We start from the raw sequence: 13,573 nt of genomic DNA on the forward strand, positions 1-13,573 counted from the left end.
TTCCTATATCGTCCAGTGACTCAGCTGCCAGTGGTAGGCTGTGGTTTCTTGAGATTCTAAGTGCAGGAGGCATATGGGCGGCAGTTAGAAAAAGAAAAGCACAGAAAGAAAAGTGTGCTAGGAGAAAAGCACAAGATGGGTGAGGCATCGGGCCGGGGTGCCAGAGCCAGGTCGAGTGGAGAGGCAAAGCTGAAGACCTTCAAAGCAAAGGTAAGACGACCATATGCAAGGATGTTCTTTATGAGATGAAAGGCAGGCCGCCCCTGGGGAGCTCAAGCCTGTGTCGGCAAACACATGAGACCCTTGCCACGGAGAAAGGTACATTCTTCCTTCCCTACCCAACCCCGGTTGTTCGGAGGCTCCCTCCAGGGCTCAGCGCGGAGCCCACTTTGGAATGTCTGGCGCGCCTGGACAGAGTACCTCCTGAACCGAAATCTACTGACTGACATGGCCCCGTGCTGCTTACACTGTGTTTACCGAGGCTTCCGTCCAGCCACGTAAATTGGACATGGATCCATTAACCTGCTGGGGAGTCCAGATACACGGCATGAAGAGGAGAAGAGTAAATGATTGCCACAGATCAGTCAACTACATGCTTTAAACCCCCGGTTTAGCTAGATATTAAGACAAGAGGCTATGTGTGAGAATGGCAACCCTTTCCATGAAAATTGTTTAAATAGCCTTAGCATCACGTTTTAAGCCTCATTCCACTTCAGTAAAATTTTTCCAGCAGCCACATGTATGTATCTAATGCTCTAATAGAGACCGTATAGCATCTTTGCAAACTCATTTATGTAATGCTCAAAACGACCACTTGAGATCAGGGGCCGGTCAGCAAACTTTCTGTAAAGGGCCAGAGGGTGACTATTTGAGGCTTTGCGGGCCACGCTGTTTCTGCCACAACTAGAAGATTCTACAGCAGAAAGCAGCCACAAGACAATGCCTGAGCGGATGAGTGTGGCTGTGTTCTACTTTATTTATGGACACTGAAATTTAAATTTCATATGATTTTCGCAAACCATCAAATTTTATTCTTTTGATTTTTTTCAACCATTGTGGCAGATTTGGCCAGCAGCCCGTGGTTAGCTGACCCTGGATGTGGATGGTTGAGAGAGAAACAGCACAGTTGTCACGGCAACAAGGAAAGGGGCACGGAGCTCAGGGAGAGGCCTTCCTCAGGGAAAAACAGCAGTATTGTGGGGCGCCCTCCTACTCTAAGCAGATTCCAGGACCAATAGCATTAGCAACCTCTGGGCCCCACCCCAGACCTGCAGAATCCAAATCTGCACCGAAGCACGATCCCTGGGCAGTTTGCAAGTTTGAAAGGTTATATCGAAGTTGGAGAAGGCTTGGCGGCACGGTTCAAAGCTCGGCCTCCTTCAAATTTGGGGGCCTTTCAATAGCTATGTGGCCGTGGACAAATTATTGTTATTATCATTATTATTACTATTATTAATATGCCGTTCCCCCACCTAAAAAGCGGGGATGGCGATCCACTTGGAGAATGCCTGGCAAGTGCTATTTATTAAATGCTTGCTCTGATCCATTTTTAGAAAATAAATATCCGCACACGTACTCCTCAAGGCCACTTCCTCAAGGACAGACACCCTCCTAGCCAGTCACTTGAGTTGACTTGCTTTGACGACAGCCCCCCACCCCAACAACCCCACCCATAAAAGAAAAGAGAGACGCCACAGCTCCTGGCCGCAGAGTTTAAAATATATTGATGGTTGTACAGGGACAACTTGGAGACATTGTGGGTCTGCTGAGATGGCGTGCAGCATACACACATGCTCTGGTTTTGGAAACCATGTCATTCAGTTCTCAAATACATCTCTGTTTTGAACATGATGTTTTGTTTTTTTCATTAGCACGGTTTACTACTCTACAGTTTCTCCTAGAGTAAATAAATATAACGGCCGTTTGCAGAGCAGCCACAGACTTATTGAGATGTTTAACAAGGTGAACTATTTCACAATTAGATCGACCTTTGAGTTAACAGCAAGATGTTTTTCATTTGTTTTCGTTCACTGCTGCAGTGGAGGGGAGGAGGGATTAACTCTTCCAATTTATTCTTTGTTCACATGTTTAGTCACCAACAGACTCCCAAACATAATGAAAAATAACAGTCTGTTCAAAAAATTAAATTGTAATTAGGCCATGGGTTTTTTCCAAGACCCTTAAAGTCAGATAATTTAAATTTACAAGAGGAAAAACACAGGCATGATGGAAAACTAAGTAACAAAAAACTACTGAAAAATACATCTGTAGAACACAGTGGTCAGTTGTAAACTGCTCAGAAGGGCAGAGAAAACAAAAAGTCCTTCTAGAACGTTAAGCGTCCAACGACAAACTCTGCTTTTTTTTTTTTTTTTCCTAGTGGCTATTTTCCTACCACAGTGTTGAGCTTCATTATATTAAATAACTTATATGGGTAAAAAGGAGTTTGCTAACCAGCAGCCAACTCAAAATCTTGCAGGAAGAGGGAGGAGAGGAATTCAAAATACAGCACACACTAAGGGGAAACAAAGTCCAGAGTCAGCAGTGAACCATCTTACCCCTCCTGGCAATACCGTGGAGCTGAAGTTGGGATCTACATGGAAGTTTCTCTCCCCTCCCTCCTCTCCCTTTCTCATTTAAGTTAACAAAGAAACATGGGCTTCCTAAGAGCCAGCACTCAGCTGGGCAAGTCCCATTAGCAGCAAATGTTCAACCAAATAAAAAAAAAAACACACACACACAAAAGAAAGCTCCATCCAGATGCAGAGCTGTGATTCACATGGAAATTCCAGAAGATGAATCATGTGCAGAGCCGGATCGGTAGAGGATTCTTTCTCAAGTGTCTTCAGTGAACATGTCAGTTCTCCCCAAATCCGAGTCAATCTGTCAGCTGTGGGAAATAAGTTCCCCATCTGCTCTTGGGCGAGCTTGCTTACAGGGACTTAGCAGGCTATTTTGTAGAACTAGATGCCAAATAACAAAGGCCAGCCCCTCAGTGATCTGAGTGACACAGCAGTGGTGACGGTCAGCATCCCGTTCCTTAAACTCTGCCTAAGAGGCTGGACCTGAGTAATAAAGAAGACAGTGTGAGAACGAATGTGGCAGATGATTTCAGTTAGGATTAAAAGGTCTTGCCTAATACTAGTTTCACCTCTCCTAGGCTTTAAGTTTGATTACACATAGTTAAAAAGAGGAAGAAGGGCAGCTGGGTGGCTCAGTCGGTTAAGCTTCGGACTCTTGATTTTTGGCTCAGGGCATGATCTTAGGGTTGTGAGATCGAGCCCCGCTCGGCGGGGAGTCTGCTTGAGATTCTCTCCCCCTCCCTCTGCCGCTCCCCGCCCCCCCGCCCACGTGCATGCTCTCTCACTCTCTTAAAAAAAAAAAGAGGAAGAAAAAAATATTAAGCATTGAAGTCCTTCTGGTTTTTGTGCTAGTGACTGCTAGTCACTTCAAATAAATATTTATTAATGGAGTTGGCAAAAGCTTTGTTTATAGGTAAATCTTTATTTTGAGTGGCTTTATATTAAAACAAAAACAAAAAGACAAGTCATTAATTATTAAAAGCGTTTACATCTGCACTGGTCTTATCACAGATGGGCTTACTCAGTAAATATAAGCATCTTCACATTCCAATGTCCATTGAGAGCATGTAAATAGACAGTGACAAGAAAGGTGCCTACCATCAGAGGTATATTTGTCATTGCCACTGCTGAGCCTACGTGTCCGACTGAACGGCACTAGGGTCAGCAGGAAAAGCATCTACGGGAAATTATCTAATTGCCTTCAAAGTTAATGCGATGTAAGTTTCAGCTAGGTATTATCATCCTAGAATAGTCTTTGTATCCACTTAACACATGCAGCTTTGCAAACCATCATAGCCTATTTTCTCTTCTTTATCCTCTTGGTGGTTGCTATGATTGGGCCAACACCTGCCTTAACCCAGCGTCATTCCCCAACATGGCAGGAGCACGGGCCCAGCGCTGCAGCAGGCATGAAAGACCCCGTGCTTGCCCTCGAGGGGCTTACATTGTAGTAGGGATAAGAAGCAATGCACTACAAGACAACCCGTTGGCTTGTAACAGGAGAAGACTGCCTTAGACTCCTTCTGGGGAGATATGAATCAGAGAGGGGGAGGCATTGGAGCGGGGCCTTGAGATGACACAGGATGTGGAAAGGGCAGAGTGCACAGCTGTTACCCAGACTCAAAGGAGAGTTTGTTCTTCAAGTCTCCTTAAAAACAATTTTCATGTAGAAACTCGTCTGTTATACCAAGAATACATCTTCACTGTGTTTAGATACATATTTCCCCATACACCATCCTCTCTATTTGTGCTGGGGCTAGCCCCTCAATGAATGCTTATCAGAAGCATTATTACTGAACACTTCTGAGTTGAGTACAACTGCGGACAGATTCATGGATTTGTGTCTGAATTTAAGCCAGTACAGGGCACCCTCTTTTTCACTTCCTATTTCTAAATTCTCCACTAAATTCTCTGGTCATATTTCAACCAAGAGAATGTTAACTGTTATTGTATATTGTGTGTACGGTACATATAGATATGGGAAGAGATTGTGTAATTTGATCTTTAGTTTTTACTATCAACTCTTTGACTTTACGAACCCTTCCAAACTAACCACTAACCACTAGGAATATGGCATAAAAGAATAACAATCAGAAAATCCTGGGAAAAAAAGTATGTGGGAGGTGTGGACTATTTAATGTGTCTGGATTTCACAGGTAAAATGCCGATACCAGGTATCATTTAAGTATAGCCAATTTCCCTGCTTACCAGTTTTTAAAAAATCTATAAAAGTCACAAGAGTTAAGCTATACTCAGGGGCCATATCAACTTCAGGCTCTTAAAAAAAAACAGAAAGGGAATTAAAATGAGGAGAAACATGGAAGGCAAAGAACAACAAGGAGTCATTCCTAAAGCTCTTATCCAGCAAGATATGGGCTCTGAGGCTCGTGTTTTACACATGAATAACACTGAAGAGTGCCGTAAATATCCTTTAACCCCAACAGAGCAATACGAAATTTTAATATAAATATGCCACTGGCAGGCACACAATTTCATGAAAGTAGTCTTGAGCACCAGCCCAGCAAGCCTGTTACATTCCCTTGATTCCAGGTGTTGGCCACACCTTCTTTACGTTTGTGTCTGGGATAAAAGAAACATCTCCAATCCTTTACCTATCACCATGACATGTTCTAAGGCTAATGATTCCATTGCCTCTGCATCCCTCCCTCTTCACTGAGAGGTACACAGAAAACCTAAATTTTCCTTTGAAACAAATGAAATCACACAAAGCAAATATATCTAGGATACCCTAGTTCATGAAACACAGCCCAATATCAAGTATAATGAAGACTCCCAAATGCCTTTGGGAAGAAGAGAAATGTGCTTGTCCACCCTGGTACAAAAAGGCACATGTTCCCAGAGTCTCTTATTAGAAATACAAATAGAGCAATTTTGATTATACGATTACTGAATTCTGGGCTATTTTACCTATTAAAATATCTCAAATGGTTAAAATATACATTTCCCTATTACCCATCCTTGTTTTTTTGAAAATACATTTGCTTGAAAATATCAATAGATTAACACAATTCTTCAATTTGAATAGATTCTGAATTATGTTTCAAGTCCCAATTTCTGGGGCGCCTGGGTGGCTCAGTCGGTTGAGTGTCCGACTCTTGATTTCTGCTAAGGTCATGATCTGAGGGTCCTGAGATCAAGCCCTGCATCAGGCTCTGTGCTCTGCTTGGGAGTCTCTCCTTCTCCCTCTATCCCTTCCCATCCTCTCAAATAAGTAAATCTTTAAAAGATAAGTAAATAAAGTCCCAGCTTCCTCTTTCTCTCAAACCAAAATGGGGACCAAAATCCAGTCGCTGAGAGAGTGACACACTCAGATTTACTGAACCAACTGGTGCTTGGGTCTCTTTTATCTCAGGTCAAATAAACTTTTAGTGTTAGAACTATTCAGAAATAGAGTCTGAACTTGTTATCTTTTAGATGAAGGGAACGAGTCAGTGCTCTTTCTACCATACATACTATGGGGTAAATAATGCGAGAAAGAAAGGAGAGCAGAGTCACCGCATGTGTCACAGTATAAAAAAAGTGAAAGGCAATAAAACTGAGTGATGGCAATGAGGATTCTCATCCGCAAAGATTCAGGTGACAAGAGATAAGGAGCAGAGAGGACTCGGAACACACAGGGAGGGACTTCCTACAGAAAGCATGTGGCTTTCCTCAAGTAAGTCCAACATGGCCTATCGAGCCGCACAGCAATGAGAAGCACAGAGACTCACCTTAAGGACTTCCATCTGTCCTTCTCTATATGATTTTCAGGTCCTTCACTCTCATAGGAAGCCAAGTAGAGTGCTACAATCAACAAAAAGTAAGAATGCATGAACACCGAGGCCTTCTCCTGGTATATTACCCACCACCATCCGCCTCCTGTTTAAGGTGAGCTAAACCCTAAAGCAAAACTCTTTAACATATCCAATTACAACTGAGAAGCATCATAGTTTCATTAAGAACACAAAATATCACTTTGCCTGATTGACCATCTCAACAAAAACCCAAGGGCCTCTAGGCCAAAAAGGCACTTAATTAACTGACAGTTTATGGGGGGAAACAGCTTACAAATGCAAGCCACATGATGCTATCACACGCTCACAGTTATGTTCTTTATGAAGAAGGGGATGGGAGGGGGATCCTTTCCTGGTAGCCTTGATTTTTAAAACACCTTTCATAGCTAAAAAGCCAGAATTTCCAGGCCACTTTTTCATTCTTCTAATATTTTTTTCTTTATTTTTAAATCAAAAAGTATCTCATTCAAAGATTTAAAAGCTTGGTATTGATCTTATTTGTAGAGGTTAATAGCAACCAAGTCCCGTCTGGAGTGGGTAAAATATTAATGCAAAATGCACTTCAGTCATTATCACAAACACTATCAATCTGTGAGAAATTGTTAATAATACTAGTGATTTCGAGAATATCAGAATATAAAAGATCAAAAGAATAAATCCCTAAGTCTTTTACAAACTTTAATTCTCTTCTCATCAATTTTTTTCAGTACAGACAATCACTGTTTCTGCCTCAAATTCCTTAATGTCTTAACAGGTCAAGATTTTCCACTACTTTTTCAAATAGCAGCAGGGAGCAACTACCTGTTTTTTTTTATTTTTGTTTTTTCAAATTACTTTTAATGTCAACATTTTTGGTCCAATGAAGCAAGTCCAAACAAGGGGGAAAAAAGTCCTTCAAAACCTTTCCATTTGTGCCCAAAGCTCTGCAGCTCTAGTATTATAAAGAATGTTTAAACATGGAAACAATCTGTTTATGGGTGAAGAGTGAGTGCCTCGCAAATATTTTAGGGATAAATCATATGGTTTCCTGTGCAACAGAAAACTCTTAAGATGGAAGAGGTCAGAAGACAGGCCTCATGTTGTATGAGGAACCAGACACGAGGCATGTATGCACCCATTCCCTAATGGTAGGGCTTGAGGACGCTGGTAGGAGCTCCAGCTACGAGGCTTACTCACCATCTTCACTGAAGACTGGCACCGTGAGCAGATACTGCAAGATCTTCCGGTCCCTCTCAAATGGACACTCTACCTGTTTCCACGTCATGAATTCACTCACTTGTTTGGCCAGTTCCCAAAATTTCTAAGAAAAAAGAAAAGAGTTGAAAAGCGGTCATCAAAAATCATGAGCATTCCATTTAATGTTTCCCTTCTGGCTTCGAATCAACTGAACTACATGATTTGCTTAATTTAATAAAAACTAGCTATAGGTATTTGTGAGGAACAGGTAAACACTTACTCACATACTTCCGGATGATAATAATAACGTTGCAGCTAATTTATTCTACTCAGTAGCGTTATTTCCTTTCAAAACAACAGAGAAAGAGAAAACTGTGTTCTAGAACTTCAGAATCTGCTTAGGCTGCCTGGCCCGGGATGGAACGTCAGAGAGGCCGGCCCCTCCCCATGCTCAGATTCTGCGGCCCACCCTTACCTCAAAGTTGACGTGGCCGTTTGGAAGGCGGTTGGCACAGCCCTCATTGAGGAAATAAATATCTTTGATTAAAAGACTGAAGAATGGTATCACAATCTAGAGAAAAGAAAAAATTTTGGTTTGCTTGGGCAAATAGATATTCAGCGTCTCATCAAACAATACAAGAAATTCATGAAGGACATTAGTGCTGGCTTACATAATAGGCTACGATGAATTAAGATACAGTGTTTTGTTTACGGCCCATGACAGCAGTTTCCTCCCTTGCATAATTTTGCTAAAGATGCAAATGCTATTAATAACCAAACCCCAGCAAAGACAACAAGCATTAGGAGGCGGATGGCTTCATGTAGCTTTTGCAGTCTTCCCCACTGCAACAGCATATCATAAATCTAAAAGATCTAGCTCTAATCAATGGAAGAAGATCTAAAAGAACTCTTGCTTTTCACTTAGCAATCCCTTAGTTGGAGCAAAATATTAACAGAACACCTGTCACTGCAGGCATTTTAAGATTTTTAAGATGTGTGACCCCTGTCCCTGCTAGAGATCTGTACTGTTGTATCATTTAGACTTCTACATTTTAGATGAATTTCTTTTTAGATGAACATTTTACCCTTGAAGACATCGCTCAAGATAATGTGAGAGCTCAGGGTTTTAGGTAATAGTTGCTGCAAACTTCCTATTGGGTAAACCTGGCCTTCAGAAGAGAACAAGTAGGCACCTGTTCTCATGGGAAATCACCTAAGCAGTACCTTGCACAATATGTTGTGAGATACGTCCAAGTGAAGGAGGAATATAAATGTGTACATTAGAATTAATGGCTGTTGGAAAAACACTAAACCTCTAGTAAGACTCTCCTGCCACGGGTCTTTGATTTGATGAGGTGGTATTTAATTAATTAACCTAAAATAATAATCTCTAAGAAACTATCCTAAATCCTACTAAGCCCATAAGGAACAAAGAACAAAGCTCAGACATGGTAACTTCCACCTTTTCTCAAATGCCAACAAGTTTTTGAAGATTCTAAATTTGCTACAGTGCGAACAATGCTCCAAACACAAGTTGTGGGCCTCTGTTGTTTACCCAAGAGCAGGTTTTAGAAGTCTCCCAAAGCCCATGACTCATAGGGTACATCTACACTAGATGAATGGGAGCCCTGGAAAACATACATTTGGGTTCATACGCAAAAATATGACGTAACAATTTTCACTTCTAGAGATAAATTCAGATTTCCCCCCCTAAAGTCATTTTAAAAAACAAGCTTTGGTTATTTTTTATTTCACTGGTTGCTGGAACAGCCAAAGTGAATCTGTGGTTTTGACAGCATCTTTGAGTATTCTTGTAATCATTTGCTATTGTCTATGGAAGTCTCTTAAGCCGAATTAGGAAAGATCCCCTCATTACCTTCCCCTTCAAATAATACTGGCTAATCCTCTATTATTTTAGGACTAAACAGCCATCGTAACAATGAAAAAGCATACCCTGGACCTCGCTTCTTTGAAAGACCACCTCTAATGGGGAAGCCTGGGTTTTGGACTCCGTTGGACCTCGGCTTAAAATGTGGCCCCACAATTTATTGGCAGTACAAGCCCGGAGTCGACAAATGGTGGCCCACAGCCCAGCCCAGGCCCACCACCTGTTTTGGTATAGCCCAGGAGCCACACATCAAAATAATATTTCATGAGCATGAAAATTAAAGGAAATTCAACTTACAGTGGCCAGAGAGCTTTACTGGAAAAAAGCCATACTCGCTCATTCATCTACATATTGTCTGTCTGCTTTTATGCCTGCACGTCAGAGTCAAGTAGTTGCAAGAGAGGCCGTATGGCCTACAAAGCCTAAAATATTTATGATCTGGCCCTTGATGGAAAAAGTTTGCCAACCCCTGATGTAAGCGTAACATACTAAGAAAGCCTAGTTTCCTCACCTTAAAATGGGAACAATAGTAACTACCTCACTGAGTTGTGGTGAGGATTAAATAATACAGGTCTGACCTCAGTTAAGCACTCCCAAAAAACCAATGGGGCCCATAAAAAGGGAAAAATACTATTGATACACTTATAAGATAATAAGCATATGTCATCCCAAGGGAAATGAAGACTAAGTTATAATCAAGATGTGGTACTTGCATAGTATAATAGCTTTTAAGCAAGAATTTTATTCTCAGCGCTGGGCTGTGAGATTCATGTGGTGTTGACCATTCTGTCTCACATTGATCTTTAAACTTTTCATAACTCCATGTCATGTGCCTCTAGCTGAGACACAGAGGCTATACTTTATGTAATATTCACATTTATGGTGCCTGCAAGATGATCATATATATATATACATATATATATATAGAGAGAGAGAGAGAGACTTCACATATAAGGGAGATCATCTAGTATTTGTCTTTGTCTAACTTATTTAACTTAGCATAATGTCCTTGAGGTTCATCTATGTTGTCACAAATGGCAAGATTTCTTTTTTTTTTTTATGGGTGAATAATATTCCATTGTGTATATATACCACAATCTCTTCATCCATTCATCCATCAGTGGATACTCAGGTTGTTTACATATCTTGGCTATTGTAAATCATGCTGCAATAAACATAGGGGTACAGAGATCTTTTGGTTTTCTTTGGATTAATATCCAGAAGTGGAATTGCTGGACTGATCCACTATTAATGGTTTGAATCACTCTTCCAAGAATATAGAAATATAAGTAATCTCCCTTCACTGTTCTGTTCCTTATGCCCATATGCCAGAAAGAAGTCTCATAGGCTCTTCAACTTCTAATTTATTCATTGATAGTTTTCTTCATATCTGCAGCCCCTATAACAAATCTAACATAATAAGAATCAGGAGATTATAAGGACTTTGGATTTCCAGGCACTAAGGTAGATGTATGGGTTACCAATAGGAGGGAACACGAGCCTGGTTTCTGGGAGGTCCTGCCAATAATGTCTTTAATGGGAGAACTTCTCAAGTAATAATGTTTTCTAATTCCCTTTCAAAATATTCTTTTTCTTTTTTTAGATTTTATTCGTTTAAGTAATCTCTGCCTCCAACGTGGGGCCTGAACCCACGACTCTGAGATCAAGTGTCATATGCACGCTTCACCAGCTGAGCCAGCCAGGCACCCCTCTTTCAAAATATTCTTAATTCAGGGGCGCCTGAGTGGCTCAGTCGTTAAGCGTCTGCCTTCGGCTCAGGTCATGATCCCAGGGTCCTGGGATCGAGCCCCGCATCGGGCTCCCTGCTCCCTGGGAAGCCTGCTTCTCCCTCTCCCACTCCCTCTGCTTGTGTTCCCTCTTTCGCTGTGTCTCTCTCTGTCAAATAAATAAATAAAATCTTTAAAAAATATATTCTTAATTCAATGACTTGGCAAATATACCTTAGAGGCATTATCGGTTTCATACCTAGAAATGAATGCTGTTGAGCAGGAACAAGTTCCCACAAACATAAATGGAACGGTAAAAGGATTTAAAACCATGTAATCATATGAGGAATGGTTAAAAACCTGGAGGCATGAGTACCCATAGGAAAAATAGCTGTTTAAAGATCATTTAAGGGCCTCTGTGAGGAAGACAGAATTGATTTGTTCTATGATATGGTACCTAGAGAAATGCCACCCTGGCCACATAAACTTACAATTTGAAAGAATATTAAAGATGCTATTATCCCAAACCATGTTGCTAGAAAGATTTTTAAATTACTTAGGAATAAAGAGAGTTTCTCCTCACTTCAAAAAAGGAAAAATAAACCCCAACTCTCCTGAATAAAAGATGTGTTTTACCCGAAAATGTTTTCATTCATAGCCTTTGAGACCAATTGTGAAAAAGCAATGGCATTTTTTTTTTTTATGGTGGTGATTTCATTTGTTTTATGAACTAGAGAGTATAGTTCATATGCTCACACAGAACTGGTTTAAAAGAACAACAAAACTAAAGTGGACAGAATTTATTAAATGATGTAAAGGGTAAATACTTTGGACTGTTCTCTGGAAAAAGCTATGAGAGTCCCACAAGTCTAGTCTCTCTGGGGGGCTGGACTTCAGAATGACTTTGGCCAGGGCTCCCTGTTACAGATAGGATTCTATAGCCTCCTGGCTCTCCTGGAGGGTCCTGCAGAGAGAGCCTTGCATCTATCTGGGAGGGGGAATGACAGGATGTAGACAGCCCCCCATGTGCTGATTTCCTGAAGCCGAAGAAACTTCTGATTCGATTTTTTCTCAGTCTTGTCACAGGGGTGCTGAGATTTGGGCAAGTAAAACTTAAAAGCTGGTACACTCTGTCAGGCTAAATTGAGATAGTTTTCCCAGCTTCATCTCCTCTCTGACCTTGTCTCTTTAAAAAAATAATGTATTCACAGTGTCTCTCAAATGTTATCAGAACTGATATTCTGGATTTTGTTGAGAACCAATTTAACATTTTCAAAAGGTGGTGTTTCTTTTTGTGATTTGTTTTTATTTTAGATCACTGAGGCTGAAGTTTTTTTGCAGAAGGGATTGAGATGCCCTGAAATGTTTTTTACCCTCATTTCTAAAAATTTGTTGAAGATACAGTTTAACTTAAAAGATGGATAGAATCTAAGCAAAACATAACTTTCATCAAACTTCATCAGCCCATTTACCGTAACCAGGTATTTATTTTGCAAATAACATGATCTCTAAATGTCGAAATGACTGTTCCTTTCCACCTAAGGAAACAGGACAATGACATGGGCCAAGAAAGGACCCTCAGAGTCAAGAGTATGATAGATCCAGGATAGTATTAAATTGTTTAAGGGGAGAGTAGATAGAGCAAGGACCATTAATTTCTCAGACATCATCCCTGTACTTTTTCTGCCACCCACGTACCCAATTAGTAACAGCAGGCCTAATGCTACAGCAACTAACCTACTTTCTGAAAATAAATGACTTAACCATGGGAGGTAAGCTAATTCTTTTAAGAAGAAAGGTTACACTAAATCAGCTACCTTGTGCAGAGCTGAAATGTCTATTTTCCATTAAATCAAATTACTCTAATGTTATCAGTCATCTTAACATATGACTTAATTTATTGCTTGAAAAACAACTAAGACATATTACAAAATGATCATTTAAATAATGCAATAATGACATAGTAATATCCATTTATAATGGATAATAACATGGTACCTTCCTTTAGTATTCCCCTTCTCTCTGTGGCAAAGCATAAAAATTTCTATAGTATATCAACTTCTCTTTTAGATCTGAACAGGTAAAGGAAGCTTGGGACATTAGTTCACGTGGCATTTATGCAACACATGGCAATTCTACCATGAATAAAACTCCTTTAAGCACATACCTTCTCTCTGCTGCTGTGAGCAGTTAAAGACCTTTGTGCTGCCCCACGAAGAGCTGTTCGGTAATTGTAGAAATTGCTTGAAGGGTCCATCTGATGCTGTCCACAAAAGAGAGAAGAGTATTAATCATTTACTTCTCACCAGCAGAAAGTTTGCAAGATCATACTTTTAACCCTACATAAAAAATTGCAATAGGCGAGGGGTGCCTAGGTAGCATAGTTGGTTAAGTGCCTGACTCTTG

The 13,573-nt window shown here is 40.6% G+C and overlaps 1 protein-coding gene across 7 annotated transcripts in view; it reads right to left on the bottom strand.

The window, feature by feature from the left end:
* Positions 1 to 1,698: 1,698 nt before the first annotated feature.
* RASGEF1B (RasGEF domain family member 1B) overlaps positions 1,699 to 13,573 on the bottom strand; it is a 632,901-nt gene continuing 621,026 nt past the window's right edge. For all 7 annotated transcript variants that reach the window (XM_078068829.1, XM_036070550.2, XM_036070549.2 and 4 more), the window contains 5 exons: positions 13,335 to 13,430; positions 8,028 to 8,123; positions 7,553 to 7,676; positions 6,314 to 6,386; positions 1,699 to 3,065 (listed from right to left, as the gene is read on the bottom strand). In XM_078068829.1, coding sequence (XP_077924955.1) covers positions 3,041 to 3,065; positions 6,314 to 6,386; positions 7,553 to 7,676; positions 8,028 to 8,123; positions 13,335 to 13,430 — 414 coding nt within the window. In that variant the 3' untranslated portion in view covers positions 1,699 to 3,040. The remainder of the gene's footprint in view (positions 3,066 to 6,313; positions 6,387 to 7,552; positions 7,677 to 8,027; positions 8,124 to 13,334; positions 13,431 to 13,573) is intronic.

Source organism: Halichoerus grypus, chromosome 3, assembly GCF_964656455.1.
Source record: "Halichoerus grypus chromosome 3, mHalGry1.hap1.1, whole genome shotgun sequence".
Lineage (NCBI taxonomy): Eukaryota > Metazoa > Chordata > Mammalia > Carnivora > Phocidae > Halichoerus > Halichoerus grypus.